This window comes from Natator depressus, chromosome 1, assembly GCF_965152275.1.
Source record: "Natator depressus isolate rNatDep1 chromosome 1, rNatDep2.hap1, whole genome shotgun sequence".
Taxonomy (NCBI): Eukaryota; Metazoa; Chordata; order Testudines; family Cheloniidae; genus Natator; species Natator depressus.
Window position 1 is genome coordinate 197,015,281 of NC_134234.1, and position 22,858 is coordinate 197,038,138.

The window sequence follows — 22,858 nt, forward strand, 5'->3', positions numbered from 1 at the left end:
GCAATAATGAGCACATTTTACAAGAACTGGAAAAGAAGGTCTAGGGAGGGAAGGAGGTGATCACATACTAAAACCAAACAATAATGGTGGAGAAGTACAAAAGTACAACTTTGGAGATTTCTGTTAAGTCTGATGGAGGTTTCCAGCTTCAAGTAAACATTTCTCCTTTTAAAAAAAAAACATAATACATAATTAGCCTGTGGAACTCACTGCCAGAAGGTATCGCTAGAGCCAAGAAGTTAGTAGGATCCAGAGAACTAGCCATTTACATGGACAAGGAGAACATTCACAGGAACTTTAAACAGGATAAAAAATTAAGGGATCTAAACCCTTCTTCAAGGTATCAACCAACCACTGGGATTAGGAAGAATCTTCCATTATAGGCAGGGTATTCCAAAATTGTCTATACTGTGGGATTTCTTCCACCTTTATGTGAAGCATCTGATAGTGGTTACTCTCAGAGACAGGATACTAGAACTAGATGGACCACTGGTTTGACCCAGTCTGATCGTTCCAACATTCTTTCGCTCCTAAAGGACTGGTGGGCCAGATCCTGACATGTGATGCAGCCATTTTTCTCAGTCACACCAGTATAATTTGGCCATAAGCCCATTTTAACCAGCCTAGGGTGGTTAACACCAGTGGAAAGCTACATATCCTACAGTAGAATAGAGCAGACGCAGGGATCCCTACACCATGTGTTTCCTCTGCTGCCAGAGTAAGAGGGAAAAGCCGCTCTTGCTCTGGAAAAGGGACACTGTCAGGATGTTCCTTTCTGAATGCAGAAGGGTGAACACGGCCCCAGTGTATGGCTTTTAGGATTTGGCCTGCTGGTTTAGATGTGGAGATTTTTCCGTTTTTATAGATTTTGACAGAGAACTTCAATACTGTGCCTCAAATGACAGTTATACAACTAGAGCCACAGTAAGGACTTTTTTGGGGAGTGCTCAAAAGCAAAACAGACTCATCAGTAAGTATAGCATATGCAACAGCACTGCTGTGTCATGTGCTGCCAGCATACACATACCCCATGTGTATCAACCACTCTTGCTGTAATCTAGGGAAAGATGTAGATGGGCTGAAATTTTGTATGCACTTTATACAAAGCTTTTCTATTTTTATGAGTCCTTATGGACTCTAGAAACAAAATCTCTTAGCAGATCATTAAACAAGCACAGCAGTTCTGCCACTTACCAGCGTTGTCCATTTCTACAGTGACCGATTCTCCACTCATGGGGAAAAGATTCAGTACATCTTCATACTTCCCTCGAGACAAAAAAGTGTGACCAGAAAGGCGTACGGACACTACCTCATCCTGGGTGCCAATACTGGAGACATGCCACTGCACAATTTCGTGATGGCAAAATCCCAGGATTTCAGTGCTGTCAGACATGTAGCCATTTATTGCTAAAACAAAGCATAAGATATGCTGTTACAGCACCGTAAGGCCTCACCAGCGTGCAAGACGGTAAGCCAAATTCATGCTTTCAATGGAGTGACATCAGGGATGGAACTGACACATCTTTGTATCCAGACAGAAAGATTATTGGCACTCTGATGAAACTGGGCTGCAATCCAGACACCTTCATCTGAAGGCACACCATTAGGTTAAAAAAATCACATATTAAAATAAAATGTCCTTACCTCTGTTCCTAGTACCCTATGTTGGATTCAGAGTGAAAGAATTCAAATATATATTTGGAGGAAACCCAAGAGGCTAATGTTGCATCAGCTGTTTCTCTGGCTGCGCTGCTATCCTGTGTGTTACTGGACCACATGCTCCCTCCTGATTCCCTTGTGCTGTGGCCCTGAGGAGGCAGCTTCTAGGAACTACATGCTCTGAGGCCTCCCACACGGTTGTGCAGCTATGCCCCCCTCCCCACTGTCAAATTAACAGACTCATTAACACTTACAAATTGCTTAGTGCCATGCTAATAGCTGCAGCTTGCTCCAAACCCAAAAGCATGCAGTACGAGGCATGCAGCTGCTTGGCTGACTTCTAGAGTCTTCCCAACATCCTTCCCTTTACTTCCCTCCTGATTCCTTCCCCCATCCACCCCAGGGCAAACAGGTGCAGCATCACAGATTGTTCCTGGTCACCACCCCAGGAACCCTGCCAGCCCCAGCCCACTCTAACCACTCATCCCCAGTATCCATTCCCCTCTGCGAGGCTCTACACAAACATTTACCAGGCCCCCGCCCCCCCACCACCCAGGTACTCTACCTCTCTCTATCTCCCACAGTCACTGATACCTCCACCCCCCACCTTCCAGGTGCTGCCTCAATGGACTGCAGTTGGTGGCCCAGAAGCCCATGCAGGGCTGCTGAGGTCACTGTCACTTCCCCTTCTCGATTTACATTTGCCCGGCTCATGATGAGCTTGTTTGTGCCTAAGTTGCCTGAACCATGCCCTATGAAATTCTGGAAATAGCAGATCCTTGAAGCCAGAACCAGAACTCTGCTCATTCGTGCTTTCAGCACACATTCATCCTTCAGCACACAATCTCAGAGGCCAGTTTCTGCCACTTGGGAAATCCCCATGCCTGCCTTGCACCTCAGAATAAGCACCCATCTGGGTACTTGCGCTCACACAAGCTTTTGCAAACTTGGGCCTAGTTTCCCACTCACTGTGCATCACGTTAGACCTGTAGAACTTGGGATCATCCCTTTTAACGCTGGAGGGGTTGTTGCAGTACTCCTTGATGTTATCCTCTAAGTACCAACTCTTGTTTTCATCAAACACGGCAAACACGGCCTGCTGCTCTGCATCCGCCTTGTTCTGAAAGACAGCAGACATGGCAGGGTAAGTTTTGCAAGCAGCTAACGGATACATAGTGGGGTGTATTAAGGGCCTAATCTCGCCATCCCTCCAGAGGCAAAATTTCCATTCAAGTGAACAGAAGCACAGTCCAGTGGTTAGAGCAAGGGACTAGGGTTCCGGACTCCTGGGTTCCATTCCTATCTCTGCAACTGACTCACTGGGTGACACTGGACAAGCTACTAGCATGGCTGCTATGAGCTGGGCTCCCCCTAGTGGCCCACTTGTTGCTGTATGTGCAAGGGCTGAAGTCACTGCTTCCATTCACTTCTGCGTGGTGTCTGAGCCACTGTAAAGTAGCTTCCTTCCTTTGGCCCCATGGAGGGGAAGTGGAAGAAGAACTCTCCCAGCAACCCCCTTGCAATGCTTCTGGATCCCCAAAGTTTGGGGTTGCCAGACCTAGGTTAAACCTATGATAGACTGGGGTCAGAAGCTATCAGAGACTGGGGTCAGAACTTCCTCCCTTTCTCCCTGCATACCATCAAACTTTAGGGTGGTGTCTAGAACCAGGATTTTGCAATTTCTTGTCTTGGCAAACAAAGCACAATGAAAGAAATCACTAGCAGCCTGATCTTTTTAAATGAAAGCCCCAGCGAGCACTCTAAATCTGGGGCCATATATGCCAGCACGCAGCTAAAAACTATCACTGCAAGCAGCCCTTATAGAAAAGTCCTATAGAATTTAATACAAAACTATCCCCTTATTTTAGGTTGTCTGACTCACCCTATAGAATTTAATGTCCCAACTAGTGAGTTCTGTAGGGTGGTTCAAAGAACTTATCCAAAGGATCTCATACCTCATTACATTCTACAGGTTTTTCGACTGACTTCTGCAGAAGCCTAGTGATCCGATCCCACTTCAGTTCTAGAGGCCTTTTCTCTAAGGGAACAATCAATGAAACCAAATTCCCCTGTAGTTCAAACAACACACACGGACAGGCGCCTCTCTCTCTGTCTGTCTCTCAGAGGTTGCAGAACATGATCATACCTGCACACCCCTCTTGTTCAGTGCTTCACCTTTACAAATCAGAAGTGGGCCAATCAGTCCAGAGGCTATATCCCTGGTTACATCTACAGCACTGTGATATAATCTCGTTAGACACTGGGCATCCTGTGCGGTGGGCTGATCGGTGTCCACGACGCTCCATTTATATGTGTAGGTTTCCCCCGGTTGAACTGCTTTACTCAGGGTGCTGTTGTCTGAAGAAGAAATAAAAAGAGAGAAACATTAATAGGAGTTACAAACTTAGAGCCAGATTCATGGCTGGTGTAAATTGGCATAGCTCCGATGAAGTCAGTGCACCTTCAGGCACTTGAAGTCCAATATGTATTTTGGGCAGATCTACACTTCAAAAACAACTGAGTACAGGGACCTAGATACAGCATCGTTGTCCCATGTGGCTTACAACAGAGTTCCTGTTTGCAGTGCAGAAAGGAACTTAACTATGCTCTGCTATTAAGTTACAGCCTTGGACCGTCCAAAGCTCTAGCACAGCCTGGAGACATGCTCTGTGTCCACTGCAGAATGCAAAACGTGTTGTCACTGTGTTTTCTGTCTGCGAAGGTCCCATGTGCTATACGGGAATTATACCACTTACGTTAGAGACTTGTCATGAAGCTAAATGAATGATGGGTGTAAATCGCTTTTGAGATCCATGGATGAAAGGCACGACAGAAGGACAAAAAAATTATTGAACAAGGACTGTTCATATCTGAGGCAGAAAATTCTACATTTTAATTGTGACAGTGAACTGCACACTGGTGGGAAGGCAGATTCAGAAGGAATTGCCTTGGCTCTAGCCTACGTCGTGGCTAAAACCAGCTCCATTCTGTTTCTATAACAAGCCTGCTACTCACTACATTCTTCCTTTACCAAACAATCACCCATAAAACAGCATCTAATCAGTTGAAGTTAATGCTGCAGAAATAAAATCAAAGGACTGGAAAGGACCTCGAGAGGTCATCTAGTCCAGTCCCCTGCACTCATGGCTGGACTAAGAAATATCTAGACCATCCCTGACAGGTGTTTATCTAACCTGCTCTTAAAAATCTCCAATTAAGGAGATTCTTCAACCTCCCTAGGCAATTTATTCCAGTGCTTAACCACCCTGACAGTTCGGAAGTTTTTCCTAATGTCCAACCTAAACCTCCCTTGCTGCAATTTAAGCCCATTACTTCTTGTCCTAGTCTCAGGGGTTAAGGAGAACAAATTACCTCCCTCCTCCTTGTAACAACCTTTTATGTACTTAAAACTTATGTTCCCCCTCAGTCTTCTCTTCTGCAGACTGAAACCCAATTTTTTCAATCTTCTCTCATAGCTCATATTTTCTAGACCTTTAATCGTTTTTTTTTTCGCTCTTCTCTGAACTTTCTCCGGTTTGTCCACATTTTTTCTGAAATGTGGTGCCCAGAACTGGACACAATACTCCAGTTGAGGCCAAATCAGTGCAGAGTAGAGCAGAATTACTTCTTGTGTTTTGCTTACAACACTCTTGCTAATACATGCCAGAATGATGTTTGCTTTCTTTTGCAACAGTGTTACAATGTTGACTCATATTTAGCTTTAATCTGGGGGTCACAGTGGATCACCTTTCCACCGTACTCCTTCCTAAGCAGTCATTTCCCATTTTGTATGTGTTCAAGTGATTGTTCCATTCTAAGTGGAGTACTTTGCATTTGTCCTTATTGAATTTCATCCTAATTACTTCAGACCATTTCTCCAGTTTGTCCAGACCATTTTGAATTTTAATCCTATCCTCTAAAGCACTTGCAACCCCTCCCAGCTTCGTATCATCCACAAACTTTATAAATTTACTCTCTCTGCTGTTATCTAAATCACTGATGAAGACATTGAACAGAACCAGACCCCACGTGATACGCCCTTCCAGCTTGACTGCAAACCACTGGGAATGCTGCTTGCTGTCTGACTCATACAACGACGTGCAGTCACATCTCTCCGGTTCTTGAACAAATCCACTGACTCCCCCATTCCTTACAGGAATCAGGAAATAAAGTGTCCCCTCTTCCTTCTTTAAACCCTTCCATGGGCTGGCTACAGATTATTTCATAGCCCTTAACTTCTGTGTAGTCTCTCATTTGCTTGCCCAGCACTAGCAACCTCACTATCCAAGATTGCGGATACACAGTCTTACCACTGTTGATGACTTTTCCTGCTGCTCTTTCTGTATCTCTCAGCCCCATTTCATTTCAGATCACAGCAGAAAACATTTCTCTCTCTTTTTCCCTTAGCTATGCCTCTTAATATTTCCTAATATTTCTTCTCCTCCATTACTATTTAGCCATGCAAAGACTATGAAGATACAGTACTTGGACTTTCAGAAAGTCTTTAACAAATCCCTAACCAAAGGCAGAGTAAGTAGTCATGGGATAAGAGGGAAGGTCCTCTCCTAGATCCATAACTAATTAAAAGATAGGAAATACAGGGTAGGAATAGAGGGTCAGTTTTCACAGCAGAGAAAGGTAAATAGCAGGTTCCTGCATGGATCTGTATTGGGAAATGTGTTGTTCAACTTATTCATAAATGATCTGGAAAAGGGGGTGAACAGAGAGGTGGCAAAATTTGCAGCTATACAAAAGTACTCAAGACAGTTAAATACAAAACTGACTGTGAATCGTCATTAAGAGATCCCACTAAACTGGGTGACTGGGCACCAAAATGGCAGATGAAATTCAATGTTGATAAATACAAAATAACGCACATTGGAAAAAAATAATCCCAACTATATATACAAAATGATGGGGTCTAAATGAGCTGTTTCCACAACAGAAAGATCTTGGAGTCAACATGGATAGTTCTCTGAAAATATCCGCTCAATGTGCAGCAGCAGTCAAAAAAGTGAACAGAATGTTAGGAACCATTAGGAAAGGGATAGATATTAAAAGAGAAAATATCATGCTGCCACTATATAAATCCATGATACGCCCACACATTGAACAGTGCAGTTCTGGTCACCTTGTCTCAAAAAAGATATCTCAGAATTGGAAAAGGTGCAGAGAAGGGCAACAAAAATGATCAGGGGAATGGAACAGCTTCCGTACGAGCCAAGATTAAAAAGACGGGGACTGCTCAGCTTAGAAAAGGGACAACTAAGTGGCAGGGGGCGGGGGGAATATGACAGAGATATGATAAAACCATGACTGGTGGGGAGAAAGTGAATTGGGACCTGTTAGTTATCCCTTCACATAACACAAGAACTAACGGTCACCCGAGGAAATTAATAGGCGGCAGGTTTAAAACAAAAGTAAGGAAGTACTTCTTTGCCCAACCCACAGTCAACCTGTGGAACCCATTGTCAGGGGACGTTGCGAGGGCAGAAGTAGAACTGGGTTCAAAAAATAATTAGATAAGAATATGGAGGACAGGTCCATCGATGGCGATTAGCCAAAATGGTCAGGGACCCAACCCCATGCTCCAACTACCAGAAGCTGGGACTGTATGACAGGGGAAGGATCACTGGAAATTGCCCTATTCTGTTCATTCCCTCTGAAGCATCTGATACCGGCCATTGTCAGACAGGATACGAAGCCAGATGGACCTTTGGTCTGACCCAGTATGGCCGTTCTTATGTTACGTCAGCGAGACCCTTGGCTGGTGTAAACTGACATGAGCTCATTGAAGTCGAGGACCACGTCCACGCAGGCATTTTTTAAATAATAGTGCTGCTTAGCAATATTTACATTTGATTTTTCATCTGTAGATCTCAAAGCACTTTACAAAAGTGGGCACTTATCATAATCCCCACTTTACAGATGGGGAAAACTGAGGCACGGAGAAGAGACGCAACTTCCCCAAAATCACACAGCAGGTCAGCGGCAGAGCTGGGAACAGAACCCAGGACTCCCACTCCTGTGCCCTAATCAGTTACATGACCTCCTAAAGGCAAAGAGAGACCCTACACAAAGTCACACTTTCGATATTGTGCAAATGTGAACAGTTTCTGACCTGTGGAATCCAGGGGGTCAGTGGCTCCTTCTGCATCTTTTGAAAGCGTCACTCCATGGAGGTAAATGCTGTAGGGTCGACTGGCCATATTTCTGAACACAATCTACGTAGATATGGAGATGCAGAAAGTTTGAGTTCAGCATTCAGTGAATCCTGGTCTGGGTAAATCCCAGGGAGAGCGAAACTTGCATGATTTCAGCACTGAATGTGCTCAGGGGAAGAAACGCTCCTTAAAAGAAAAATCTGGGGATATTAAAAAAAATCTGGGGATATCATGAAGCTCTACTGCAACATGAACATTTGTGGACCGTACTGATTGGGATTCCTCTTGTGCTGCCTGGTCTCAGGCGGCTGATGAGAATGCCATCCTCAGGAGCACTTCCCACACGGCCAGGCACACGAAGCCATGGAGAGTGCTAGCCATGGACTGGAATCACGGGGATTCCGTAAAAACAACGAGGAGTCTGTGTGGCACCTTAGAGACTAACCAATTTATTTGGGCATAAGCTTTTGTGGGATAAACCCCACTTCATCAGATGCATAAAGTGCAATATACTGTAAGCAGGTATAAATATACAGCACATGAAAAGATGGGACTTGCCTTACCAAGTGGGGGGTAAGGCAACTGCCATCTTTTCATGTGCTGTATATTTTCCACTCCGTGTGTCTGATGAAGAGGGTTATATCCCATGAAAGCTTATACCCAAATACATTTGTTAGTCTTGAAGGTGCCACAAGCACTCTTTGTTGTTTTTACTGATACAGACTTTCCCAGCTTTTACTGATACAGACTTTCCCATCCCTTTCCCAGCTTCTAGGAGCCAAGGAGGACAGAGAGGGAAGAGAAATGCTCGAGGATGGAGCCAGATGGAGAGAGAAGAAACATTGCACTGAATTCAATTCCAGAGCCACAAAATCATCATGGCATTTAAGGATTGTGCGGCTTTGGGATGTATCAATTTGCGATGGCGGCAAGTCCAGGGGACACGCCATTATTATACAGCATAACATCTCAACATCATGCTGTCAGCACCGTGTAGCTCTCTAGCTTCATTTGATGATTCCCATCAAAGTGGCTCTTCAGCTTTCAAGGGTGAGTACCCCTGTCTGAGACAGCTAAACAGTAAGAGGTAGAGATTATGGGTTCCTTAAGTTCAGACACAGATCCGAACTTCCCCAAAGTTCAGGTGTGTTTGGAGTTGAGGGTTTGGACCAACTATTCTAAATATTCTTTACAAAAAGCAAGTGTCAATGCAAACTGTAGATTGATAAACCCAGCACTCAAAGTAAGGGATGGCAGAGATAAGATTGCAAACTTAATCTTAATTCTGTCCCCTTGTGCTCATACCTTCAAATATGGCCACTCTTTGTATCATTACACCTTATTTGACAAAGAATACAACACAAGCTCTTTCTTGTTTACAGTAAGTTATTTTGCATTTACAGTAATTTACACCACAGTACATACAGTCTTTGTATTTGGCCCTTGCCACTTACCTTGATTGTGTCTCTAACCTGAGCTCTGATAACAGGGCCCAGAATTCCCATTTCCTTGGGCCGGGGAGTCTCCAGACGCTTATTGAAGTTGGCATCTTCATACTGCCTGAAAACGGCCTTTTTATACTTCTTCCCAATGAGATTTGAGAAGTTGTCCAAGTACTGAGCTTTATATTGCCTTAAAAAAAAAAAAGCAAAAAGTATCAATAACATCTTCTTAATGATGAGATCCACTAGATCATAGAATACTCTTCCACGGGAAATGGCAGAAGCCCCTTCCAAGGTTTCGAAGACAGTGGAATTCCCAATGATGGCTAAGAATAGGTAGGGTTCATGAAGTAAGGTAAGAAGTTGTGTTTTAGCCATGAGCTGTGGCTGTTTAGTACCTGAACCCTTTTGAGAAAGGCTGTGGAAGCGTGATAACAGTAAAGGTAAGATTTATTCCCCTCACTCTCTTCCTTTCCTTCTCCTCTCAATCCTCCCTGTCCCCTGCTGCATCCTGGGAATTGTAATTCCTGAACTCAAAGCTACAGGAGCCAGCTAGTAACAAATTTAGAAACACACACTGGGATAGCTATCTGCATCTAACTAGATGCAACACACCTTTCCCCTTTAGAATAACCATTGTAAAACTTCAAAAAAAGAAAAGGAGTACTTGTGGCACCTTAGAGACTAACCAATTTATTTGAGCATGAGCTTTCGTGAGCTACAGCTCACTTCATCCGATGAAGTGAGCTGTAGCTCACGAAAGCTCATGCTCAAATAAATTGGTTAGTCTCTAAGGTGCCACAAGTACTCCTTTTCTTTTTGCGAATACAGACTAACATGGCTGTTACTCTGAAACCTGTAAAACTTCAGTCACTTCCAGACCATCACTTGAGTCCTGTAACAAAGTCTTCCAATCTTTCAGGCAGTCTCCTTTGTCTCACACTTCTCCTAATACCCAGAGAGGCAGGAACAAGACTGGGTAGTGGAGCAATTCCTACTACTATAAATTGTCCATCATTATTATTGGTGTCATCAGCATTCTCTGGTCCAAGGTGGAAATCAGCATTCTCTTCTTCAGCTGCTGGCTGATGAACTGCGGACAGTCTTGAAGTGTTCTATTTCTTTTGATTTATTAATCCAGCAGAATCTTCTCATATTTCTATTATCTGCAAAGGAAAGGAATATCTTGAACGTTCTTTTTTGACTTTGTATGACAGCTTCACACGAATAAGAGCTCCAATTTCAAATTTGTGAGGTTTAGCACCTTACAATACACACACTGCCTTTATTTCTCCTGTTTGTTCTTAACACATTCACAAATTGTTTCATCAGAAGGTTTGGTTGAAAAAAGGAGAACATGTAAGCCCCTGACAGGTAGTAAGTCATTTACCAGCCTTGTGTCCTCTTAACAGTTCAAAGGGTAATGCTCCTGGTGTTGAATGTGGAGTGGTCCCATAAGCAAACAGTGTTTCATGTAAAGCTTCTTTCCCTGGTCTCATTTGAAAACTAGTAAGTTGCAAACTTTCTTTCACCAGTCTGTTCATTCTCTCAAGTAGACCACTAGCTCTTGGATGGTATAAAGAAAATGTTTTGTGTTTGATACCATTGCAAATGAGGTAGTGTTGCATTTCAGCAGAAGTTATTTGCATTCCATGGTCAGTTACCAATTCCTTGGGAAATCCTTCTCAGGCAAAAACTGATGATTTTAACTTATTTACTATTTCAGCTGTAACCTTTCCAGTGAATGTAATTTCTGGCCAATCTGAATGATAGTTTACCATACTAGGACAAACCTCTGTGTAACAGGCTGACCTTTAAATGCTCCCCATTAGGTCAGGAGCCGGTTTCTCTCATGGACAATTGGGATAATGAACTGTTGTGAGAAGGAGGCTGAAGGTTTTCTGTGACATATCACTTCTAGCACAAGCCATGCAAGTCTTGATTATTTCCTCAACTTGCTTGTCCATCCCTGGCCACCAGAAGTCTTATCGCAGTTGTCTTTTGGTTAGACTCATCCCCATATGTCCTCCATCTGCCAGGTCAATTAATCGTTGTCTCACAAGTGTAGGCACAACAAGATGGTCAATTCTCAAAACCCATTCATTTACAAAGGACAGCTCATGTGATACATGTCTATATGGTTCCAAGTCTTCTGGTGTCATTGTCATGTAAGACCATCCATTGACTATGTAAGTCTTTAGGTCCTTGTGATGGGGTGTGCTCCCCACACTGAAACGGCAAGAGTTGCATTAGGTCAGGTGGGCCCAATCAGCTAATTAGGTTGCAAAAGGGGAGCTTTGGGTTGGAGGCAGCTAATCAGAGAGAAGCTCACTTGTGAGAGAGAGGCAAGGCTTCTACAAAAGACAGGGAATTAGCAGGGAGATATGTGCAGTCACTTCTGGGAGAAGGGAGATGTGGCTGGGGCTACAGAGGCAGGTAGCCTCGGGTTACTCCCTGGGAGGAGGGAGTGAAAAGACTGGCAAACCCAGAGGATGGGGGCAGGCCAGGAGGTATGGAAGTGGCTCAGGGAAAGGCAGCAAGGTGCAGGGAACTGATCTTGGCTGTTGTGTAGAGGGTCCCTGAGCCGGAACCTGAAGTAAAGGATGGGCCCAGGTTCCCCCACTGCAGGAGTGGCACCGTGAGCTAATGAAGCGGAAGACTGCTGGAGAGCAGGAACATTGATACACTCCAGCACCTAGAAGGGGAAACCACAATAGTCACCTAGCCAGAGGGCTGAGTCACAAAGAGGACGCTGCAGCTCCTGGAAGTGAGAGGGGGGCTGCAGAGGAGAAACGGACAGGGTGTAATTGCTGGGAGGGGCATCGGCCTGACTGAGCTAATCTCCAGGACAGCCACAAAGCGGCGCCATCCAGCGGTGAGTACAGCAACCCCATCACATTCCTGAACTACCTTGTCTTCTCTCATGGCTGTTACCCACTCTGAGATTGAGTTGTAGCAGAGATTTGTGCAAGGACAATCTCTTCATCATCTTTCTCTATTGCACCCTCATGGTAAGATATGGGCAGGCGAGACAGAATCTGCAGTGGTGTTTTTGACTCCTGGAAGATACACTGTCAGCAAATCAAAGTCCTTTAGTTTGGTGGCCCATTTGGCAATTCTTGGAGTTGCTTTTCCAGAACCTCATGTGATGAATCAAGGTGAAAGAGGTTTATGATCAGATCTTAAGATAAATCTCCCACCACCCCATAAGTAAGTTCTGAAGTGTCTTACTGCCCAGAAACATGCCAGAACTTCTTTCGCAGAGACAGAATCAGATTTTTCAGAATCAGTCAGGGCTCTGGAGGCAAATGCAATAGTGACTCCTGTCCATTTTTTAGCTGAGTCAAGACAGCACCAAGACTTTACTCACAAGCTTCTCTTGTGACAATTGTTTGTTTCACAGAATCAAAAGGTCTTAAAGCCGGGATGGTGGACAGTGCATATTTGATCTTGTTAAAGCTGTTCTTATAGACGTCAACCCATTCAAACCTTACATGTCCTTTTTAAGGAGATGACTCAGCAGAACTACTTTCAGAGCAAACTTCTTTACAAACTTTGAATGGTATTTGGATAATCCAAAGGAGGACTGAAGTTTGTGTTTTTTGTCAGGCTGTGGTGCATCACAAATGGTTTTCACTAGGTCTGGTTTTGGTTGTATGCCGTTCTGAGAGATTCTATGCCCTAGACATGTCACTGAGTTGGTACCGAGTTGACATTTCTTCTTGCTAATGGTAAATCTGTATCCAAGTTTTTCTGGAACCTTTTTTAGCATGCCATCATGTTCAGATTCATCTTTGCCATTCACTAGAATGTCATTTTGAAAGTAAGTAACACGCATTCTCTCGCCAAAGATTGCAGGCATCATTCTCTGGAATACTGGTGCTACAGAGGCCTTTTGAATTGGAAAACACATTCTGCAGTGATGAAAGCTGTGTACTTGCGGGATTTTTCCATTAAGAGGATCTGGTGGTAAGCCGAGCATAAATCAAGAGTCATAAAGACTCTTGCCTCCTTCAAGGTGAGCAGCATTTCTCTGATGTTGGATAGAGGATGACAATACACAGCTATGTTGGAATTTAAATCTCTCAAGTCCACATACATGTGGATAGCACCATCAGACTTCCTGGCGAGAATGACAGGAGAAACCCATTCTGATGAATCAACTGGTTCAATTATATCTGCCTTGCGTCGTTTCAGCATCTCCTCCTTGAGTGGTTGTCTCACTGCAACTGGTATGTTTTGCATTTTATGTTGTACAGGCACCACATTATATTGTAGCTGGCTCTTGTGCTTGAACTTTTTTGCAACCCTTGCAGTGTCTGTGAAAACTTCTGGAAAGTCCAATTCCCATGCCCCAAGTGATCTGCTTGTAGATAGCTAAGTTTCTACAGATGGATTGGAGCTGTTCTTGACCAGCCTCTTCTCCTCACGATCCAGGAGATCCAACACCTCCTGTGTCGTACAGGCAGGAGTGTGTCTGCAACATGTAGCCAGCATGGTCAGCTAGGCAGTTGCTAGGTGAGCTCTCCAAGCTGGGCAACCAGGAAATGGAATTCCAAAAATTCATGGGGCTTTTAAGGGGAGGGGCAGCTTCCTGCATACCTGCAGCAGAGTTCAAAGCAGAGAGAGATCAAAGGAGGGACATTGTGGGACACCTCCCGGAGGCCACTAAGTTGATGTAAGTAACGCAGTGTCTACACTGACACTGCATCAACCTAACTACATCAATCCTGACTCTACGCTGCTCATGGAGGTGGAGTTTAGTTGGCAGAGTGGGGCAGTTATGTCGGCGGGATTGGAATTTAAGGGTTGACACTTCCATAGTTAGGTCACCGTAAGATGCCTTGCATTGACCTAACTCTGTAATGTAGACCAGGCTTAACTTGACGCTCTGGCACTGAGAGTGAAATATCTGTGCCTTGGGGTCATCTGACCTGGGCCCTGCCAGGGATAGGTTGTGTGAATTTGTCAATTTAACAGATGAAATGATCAGAGATCAAATTGTCATGAAGACAACAAGTTCCCCCAAGATTTGTGAACAACTCCTCATGATAAAAGGCCTTACCTTGGAGAAAACCATAGAAGCTGCTTGATGAGTGAAAAGCACCATCCACTGTGTTAAGTCGCTTTCTGCAACACCAGATGTCTTCCCGCCAGCAGGTTAAGACAGTCTGATACAAGACTGCAACCTGCAAAGCTCCTAAATCTGCATCCTTTATTCCCAACCAACTCTACATTGTGCTATTTGCCAACTCCCAACCTGAATTACATGCTTCAGACATCCACCATAGCCTCTGGGGTGTCTCCCACCCCCATCAGTGACTATATTACAGCTACCCATAGAGTACAAAAGCTGCAATCCCAAGGGGAAAAAAAAAATCTATGTAGCCCAAAAGAGAGTTTCTATTTTAGGATGGCATTATCAAAGGGGGCTTCAAATGATATTAGATCTGAATGTACGGAACATATTCTGCAAACTGAGGAAAAAAGGACTACAACAGGGACCTGCAGCAGTGCTGCGTGAAAGCCAAGGAGCTGCAGCAGGCGTACCAGAAGGCAAGGGAGGCCAACAATTGCTCTGGTGTGGAGCTGCAGACCTGCCACTTTTACAAAGAGCTGCATGCTATCCTCAATGGAAAACCTACCACCACCACCCGCAAGAGCCCTGTGGATTCTTCGGAGGAACCTGAGTCTCAGGCCCTCTGCTGTGAACAGCGAGGAGGAGGAGGAGTATGGGGACAGGCAACCAAGATATCCAGTGGTGCAGCAAGTCAGGACATATTTTTGAGTCCTGCGCAGTCCAGCTAGTCCCTACAGTCCAAAATAAGCGAGCCTGATGGAGGGGAAGGAATTTCTTGTAAGTATGCAGTTTGCTTTGAAATTGCAAGGATGGAAGGCCCAAAGTTGCAGGACACGTCTGTTGATTTACTCTTTTTTTACTGATGCTAGGTAAGGTAGTGAAACAACCAATAGAGGTAGAGTTGCTATCTGCTTTTCAGCCCCCTCTAGAGTTAGGCAGAGGGTCCTGCAGTTTGTGCGCTCCAGGATGTCCTATGTATCCTCCATAGAGATCATGAGGAAACTTCTCGGGATGTAGTGTGCAGTTCTCAGCCAAAGGTTTCTGGAGAGGGCTTCCTTATTTCTTCTGCTGTGGTAGGACACTTTCCTACACCACTAAGCCCTGGTCTACACTACTAGTTTAGGTCGAATTTAGTAGCGTTAGGTCAATTTAACCCTGCATCCGTCCACACGACCAAGCCTGTTTTGTCAACTTAATGGAATCTTAAAATCGATTTCTGTACTCCTCCCCAGCGAGGGGTTTAGTGCTAAAATCGACCTTGCTGGGTCGAATTTGGGGTAGTGTGGACACAATTTGACAGTATTGGCCCCCGGGAGCTATCCCAGAGTGCTCCATTGTGACCGCTGTGTACAGCACTCTCAACTCAGATGCACTGGCCAGGTAGACAGGAAAAGCCCTGGGAACTTTTGAATTTAATTTCCTATTTGGCCAGCATGGCGAGCTCATCAGCACAGGTGACCATGGAGTCCCAGAATCGCAAAAGAGCTCCAGCATGGACCGAATGGGAGGTACTGGATCTGATCGCTGTATGGGGAGAAGAATCCGTGCTATCAGAACTACGTTCCAAAAGACGAAATGCCGATATATTTGCCAAAATCTCCAAGTGCATGATGGACAGAGGCTACAACAGGGGGACACAGCAGTGTCACTTGAAAATTAAGGAGCTGAGGCAAGCCTACCAAAAAACAGAGGATGCAAATAGTCGCTCCGGGTCAGAGCCCCATATATGTCGCTTCTATGATGAGTTGCATGCAATTCTAGTGGGGGCTCCTACCACTACCCCAAGGGGGGAGTCTCACGCAACAGGGATGAGGATTTTGTGGATGAGGAAGATGAGGAGGAGGAGGAGGAGGATGAGGATAACACACAGCAGCCAAGTGAAGACTCCCTTCTCCCCGGCAGCCAGGAACTGTTCATCACCCTGGAGCCAATACCCTCCCAACACTCCGAAGGCAGGCTCCCGGACCATGAAGCCAGAGAAGGCACCTCTGGTGAGTGTACCTTTGTAAATATAATACAGGGTTTAAAAGCAAGTGTGTTTAATGATTAGTTTGCCCTGAAACTTGGGATGCATTTGTGCCCAGTATAGCTACTGGAAAAGTCTGTTAACGTGTCTGGGGATGGAGCGGAAATCCTCCAGGGACATCTCCATGAAGCTCTCCTGGAGGTACTCTAAAAGCCTTTGCCACGCTGTGGGGGGAGGCCTGTTCATGCTGAGCTGTCCACGTTTGGCTGAGAGGGATCTTCCCTGATACTAGCCACATGGTGGGGTGTGTTTGTGTGAAGCACATGTGCTATGTAATGTGAATTGCTTGATTCAGTGTGAAATAGTCTTCCCTTTGTTCTCTAAAATGTATTTCTTTTCCTCCTGCAGCTGCAAATGTTTCTACGCTCCCCCTATCATCTCCACCCCAGAGGCTAGCGCAGGTTAGAAGGCGAAAGAAACGCACTCGCCATGACATGTTCTCAGAGTTCATGTAGTCCTCCCGCACTGAAAGAGCCCAGCAGAATGCGTGAAGGCAGACAGTGGCAGAGTCCAGGCAAGCGTTAAATGAACGTGATGAGAGGAGGCAGGATGCAACCCTGAGCCTAACGGGGGAGCAAACTGACATGCTCAGGTATCTGGTGGAGCTGCAGGAAAGGCAGCAGGAGCACAGACCACTGCTGCAGCCCCTGTATAACCACCTGCCCTCCTCCCCAAGTTCCATATCCTCCTCACCCAGATGCCAAGAACGCGGGGGGTGGGGGGGCTACGGGCACCCAGCCACTCCACCCCAGAGGATTGCCCAAGCAACAGAAGGCTGGCATTCAATAAGTTTTGAACTGTAGTGTGGCCTTGTCCTTCCTGCCTCCCCTCATCCACCGCCCCACCCAGTGCTTCCCTCCTCACCCACCCCTCCTGGGCTACCTTGCGAGTTTTCCCCCTGTTTGTACGATGAATTAATAAAGAATGCATGATTTTGAAACAATAATGACTTTATTGCCTCTGAAAGCAGTGATTGAAGGGGGGAGGTCGGTTGCCTTACAGGGAAGTAGAGTCAACCAAGGGCGTGGGTTTTCATCAAGGAGAAACAAACAGAACTGTCACACCGTAGCCTGGCCAGGTTTTCAAAGCTTCTCTGATGCACAGCGTGCCTAGCTGTGCTCTTCTAATCACCCTAGTGTCTGGCTGTGCATAATCGGCCACCGGACAATTTGCCTTAACCTCCCACCCCTCCATAAACATCTCCCCCTTAGTCTCTCAGATATTATGGAGCACACAGCAAGCAGCAACAACAATAGGAATGTTGGTTGTGCTGAGGTATAACCTAGTCAGCGAACAGCACCAGCGAGCTTTCAAACATCCAAAGGCACATTCTACTACCATTCTGCACTTGCTCAGCCTATAGTTGAACTGCTCCTTACTACTGTCCAGGCTGCCTGTGTACGGCTTCATGAGCCATGGGAGCAAGGGGTAGGCTGGGTCCCCAAGGATAACTATTGGCATTTCAACATCCGCAACAGTAATTTTCTGGTCTGGGAAGTAAGTCCCTTCTTGCAACTGCTCGAACAGCCCTGAGTTCCTGAAGATGCAAGCGTCATGCACCTTTCCTGGCCATCCCACGTTGATGTCAGTGAAACATCTCTTGTGATCCACCAGCGCTTGCAGCACCATTGAGAAGTACCCCTTGCAGCTTACATACTGGTGGGCATGGTGGGCCAGTGTCAAGATAGGGATATGCGTTCCATCTATCGCCCCAGCACAGTTAGGGAACCCCATTGCAGCAAAGCCATCCACTACGACCTGCACATTTCCCAGAGTCACTTCCCTTGATAGCAGAACATCAGTGATTGCATTGGCTACGTGGATCACAGCAACCCCCACAGTAGATTTACCCACTCCAAATTGATTCCCGACTGACCGGTAGCAGTCAGGCGTTACAAGCTTCCACAGGGCTATTGCCACTCGCTTCTCAACTGCCAGGGTGGCTCTCATCTTGGTATTCCTGTGCTTCAGGGTGGGGGAAAGCAACTCACAAAGTTCAAGGAAAGTGGCCTTACACGTGCGAAAGTTTCGCAGCCACTGTGAATCATCCCATACTTGCAACACTATGCGGTCCCACCAGTCTGTGCTTGTTTCCTAGGCCCAGAATCAGCGTTCCATGGCAGGAACCTGCCACATTACCACCATGATGTCCAAATTGCCAGGGCCCGTGCTTTGAGAGAAGTCTGTGTCCATGTCCTCATCACTATTGTGATTGCGCTATCGTCCCCTCCTCGCCTGCTTTTGCAGGTTCTGCACATACTGCAGGATAATGTGCGAGGTGTTTACAATGCTCACAACAGCAGTGGTGAGCTGAGCGGGCTCCATGCTTGCCGTGGTATGGCGTCTGCAGGAGAGCAGAGTTGCAGCGGAAGTGGTGGATGATGACTGATGCCACGAGAATAGATATTTATACAGAACAACGAGAGAACCTGCCAGGTGGATTCATGGCACCAGGAGAGCAGAGTTGCAGCAGAAGCAGTGGATGACGACGACGGTTAGCAGTCCTACTGCACCGTCTGCTGACAGCAGTATGGCGTCTGCATGGAAAAAAGGTGCGAAACAATTGTCTGCCGTTGCTTTCACGGAGGGAAGGGCGACTGACTACATGTACCCAAAACCACCCGCGACAATGTTTTTGCCCTATCAGGCATTGGGAGCTCAACCAAGAATTCCAATGGGCAGCGGAGACTGCGGGAACTGTGGGATAGCTACCCACAGTGCAACACTCCGAAAGTTGACGCTAGCCACGGTACTGTGGACGCACTCCGCCGACTTAATGCGCTTACTGGAGACACACACAATCGACTGTATAAAATCGCTTCCTAAAAATCGACTTCTATACATTTGACCTAATTTTGTAGTGTAGACATACCCTCAGCGATTAGTTCAACCAGAACCATTGCAGCACATGGACAGGCAGCATACGGCCCTGGTTTGCAGCCAGATACCTGCAGGATCTGTTCCCTTCCAGCCTCCATTACCCTCAGGAGTAAGATATCAGCTAAAATCACCACCGCCTGTGGAAAACAGTGCCAGTATTCTGTTCAATTGCCCTAGATGCACACACTCATGCCCGTGAGCTATCCCCATTGTCCCCCCCCCCACCCCTTCCCTTCATGGTTGTACTCATGATGACTGGACTGCAGCCGGGCTGTATCGATCACAAGGAGAAACGAGAATCTAGTGCTTGCAACTTGTGTGGATGAAGGGGAGTGAGTTCAGTTTACCAAGTTTCCATTTATCTTGTGAATACACTCACAGTAGTACCTCTGTGCATTGTACCCTTTGCAGCTGGAAATGTGGCCTTGGGGGGGGGTGTCTCTCCATCCACACCAGTAGAACGGCTCAGCCAGATAAGGAGGAGAAGGAAAATGAGGGATGGCATGTTCCAAGAGATCCTGCAAGCCTCTGCTGCTTTGGATACCAAGCATGGGGCTTGGATGTTCACCCTTGAGGACAGCAGGCCAGGGATAGAAAGGTGCAGGAAAAGGACAGAGACGTGCAGCAGGAGATGCTAGCACTTCTCAAGCGGCAAACAGACATGCTGCAGACTCTTGTTGAGCTTCAGGTTCAACCATCTTGTGCTCGCCTCCTTCTGCAGCCCAAAGAGAACTGCATTCTGGGACCTCTGCACTATCCCTACCACACCACGCTGGACAATCACAGCTGCACATAACTGACCCGTGTATGTGGAAACTTGTTGGATTTCCCAACTCCAGACTGAGTCCCGACTGATCAGTAGCAGTCGGGCATTGCAAGTTTCCACAGTGCAATTACCACTCACTTCTCCACTCTCAGTGCAGATCTCATTTTGGTGTTGCTGAGCAGGAGGGCTGGGGTGAGCTCGGCACATAGATCCAAGAACATCCGAAAGTTCTGCAGCCACTGCTCATCTTCCCAAACCTGACGTGATCCCACCCGTCAGTGTTTCTTTCTCCGGCCCAGCTCCAGCTCCATCATGAATGCCGTCAACAACTTTGAATTGTTTCTTTCTGCGTCCAAGAGCAAATCTAGCCTCCAAGAAATTGTCACATTCCCTGCAGCAAATCTGGCGGCTCTGCAAATACTGCAGGACTAGGCATGCCTTTCTCACAACACTCATCACAACAGTGCAGAGCTGTGCAGGATCCATGCTTCTGACACAGATAATGGACAGCCAGGAGGGATGCACAGGTTTGTGGGGATTTTGAGAAGAGGCGTGGAACATTATGGGATGCAGATGAAATTATGGGATGGAGAACACTGCATTATGAGACGTTGAAATCATGTTCCTAGTCACCCCTGCGCGACTCGTTTTGCATCGATGCGAGTGCTGCTAGTGAGAATGCGCACCGCCAACAAAAAGAGCACAATGTGGACACGCAAAACTGATGTAATTACTGCAGTGGCTGTATGCTGATGTAACTTAGGTCGACATCATTTTGTCGAATAGACATGGCCTTTGTCTGCACAACAGCACCACTCGCCTAGGAAACCTCCTGCTGCCTTGCGGTGTCAGACTCCCTAGGCTTCCAGGATCTGCAACACTATGCGGTCCCACCAGTCTGTGCTTGTTTGCTGGGCCCAGAATCGGCGTTCCACTGTATCAACCAGCCCCACTGCCACCATGATGTCCCAATTGCCACAGCCCATGCTTTCAGGACTGTCTGTGTCCATGTCCTCATCACAATCATCCTCGAGCTGGTGTCTCTTAGCCTGGTTCTGTACATACTCCAAGATAATGCACGAGGTGTTTACAATGCTCACAACAGCAGCGGTGAGCCGAGTGGGCTCCATGCTTGCCATGGTACGGCATCAGCATGGGTAACCCAGGAAAAAAGGGGCAAAATGATTGTCTGCCGTTGCTTTCAGGGAGGGAGGGGCGACTGACGACATCTACCCAAAACCACCTTTGACAATGTTTTAGCCCCATCAGGCACTGGGAGCTTAACCCAGAATTCCAATGGGCAGCGAAGACTGCGGGAACTGTGGGATAGGTACCCACAGTGCACCGCTCCGTAAGTCAATCCTAGTCACGGTACTGAGGATGCACTCCACCGACTTAGTACACTTGGTGGGGACATACACAATCGACTGTATAAAATTGATGTCTAAAAATCGACTTCTATAAAATCGACCTAATTTTGTAGTGTAGACGTACCCTAGGACTTCTATATAGTGCATTCCATAAATACCATGCAACCCTGCCTCTAATATTCCTCCTCTTCTACAAGATTGAGTTCCTGTGAAAAATATGCAGAAGGAGTTCTTAAGGGCTAGGACTTTACATTATATAGCGCATTTCCTAACCCGCCTCAAGTTAACATTCATCAGCACAGTATAGTTCACCATTTTACCTATCAATGGTCTCTGGAATTTCTGGAGCATAATCCCAGGTGACTTCTTCCGCAGCAATGAAATATTCCCAGTCCTTAATCATACGCAGTTCCTTAAAGGATAATTTCTTCTTGAACACGTCTTTCCCCGCACATTCTGTTATGTTGAGGTAACCGTGCATTCCAGCTGGTTGAAGAGAGACACAGTACAATGGTTACTGTTAGTCGTATGAACACGGCATTCCTACAGCCCATCAGCTCAGGATGCATGAAAACATTCACTCATTGACCTGAGTCTATTCAGGTTGAAAAAAAAGAAGAGTGCAGGCATTAAGGGTAGTATTTTCAAAGGGGCTTGTGGGAGTCACTGAGAGCTCAGCAACTAACTTGCATAGCCTCCCTTGAAAATACCAGCCTAACTGACAGCAAGAACTGCCCCTTTTCTGTTAAATGAGCCCTCCATCCTTTCACAAGAGGGAATCCACTGATCCATTACGACAGAGATCTGTTCACTCGAGGGGGAAACTAACATCCACTGTTAAAGATGAGCAGAAAAGATTTTTTGCCTACTGAACTGCAAAAGTTCTCTGTTTCTCCTGAAAAAGCTGGTCAATCTCCAGGTTTTTTTTATAATGAGGCTCATCTGAGCACTTTCCAAAGAGTTAAAAACTAAGTTATATTCATTGTTGCCCTCCAGCCCCTTTGCAGCAGTCATCCTAATGAGCCCCATCTTGCAACCCTAATTCAAACAAAATGCCCTGTTTCCACTGATTCCCTAGGATGATCCCAAATGCATTAGCCACCACATTTGACAAACTTAGCAGCACTTTAGGAGATAAGGAGGAAGAGACAAGAAAGACACTCTAACTGTATAACTGCCACCTGAACAGATGTTCCCTTGCCTTGCAGATGCTTCTGGACAAGAGAAGATATCAGCCATCTTCCTTTCTGGCTCACGGTCATGTTTGCTGTGGTCGATGCACCTCCCACAAGGCTGATGGTCGAGACCTTGCGACGATTTTGTTCCAGGACTTGCCCATTGAAATGGATGGAGAAAATCTCTGGTTTGGAGCTCATTCCTATCAAATGCCAGCTAATGTTATCGTATGTGCAAGCTCCTAGGTCTGAAACAAAACAGCAGGGTTCAGAACACAGGTGAATCATTCCAGAAT

At 46.1% G+C, this 22,858-nt stretch overlaps 1 protein-coding gene and 1 pseudogene across 1 annotated transcript in view; one reads left to right on the forward strand and one right to left on the reverse strand.

Annotated features, from left to right (window-relative positions):
- The window catches only part of LOC141999913 (coagulation factor V-like), a 58,849-nt gene that overhangs the window by 30,424 nt on the left and 5,567 nt on the right, over positions 1-22,858 (reverse strand). The window contains exons 4-10 of the mRNA XM_074973797.1: positions 22,589-22,810; positions 21,708-21,873; positions 9,278-9,455; positions 7,781-7,883; positions 3,806-4,017; positions 2,629-2,779; positions 1,195-1,407 (exon numbers count right to left, since the gene is read on the reverse strand). Of these exons, the coding sequence (XP_074829898.1) occupies positions 1,195-1,407; positions 2,629-2,779; positions 3,806-4,017; positions 7,781-7,883; positions 9,278-9,455; positions 21,708-21,873; positions 22,589-22,810 (1,245 nt within the window). The remainder of the gene's footprint in view (positions 1-1,194; positions 1,408-2,628; positions 2,780-3,805; positions 4,018-7,780; positions 7,884-9,277; positions 9,456-21,707; positions 21,874-22,588; positions 22,811-22,858) is intronic.
- On the forward strand, positions 15,806-20,047 carry LOC141992412 (uncharacterized; annotated as a pseudogene).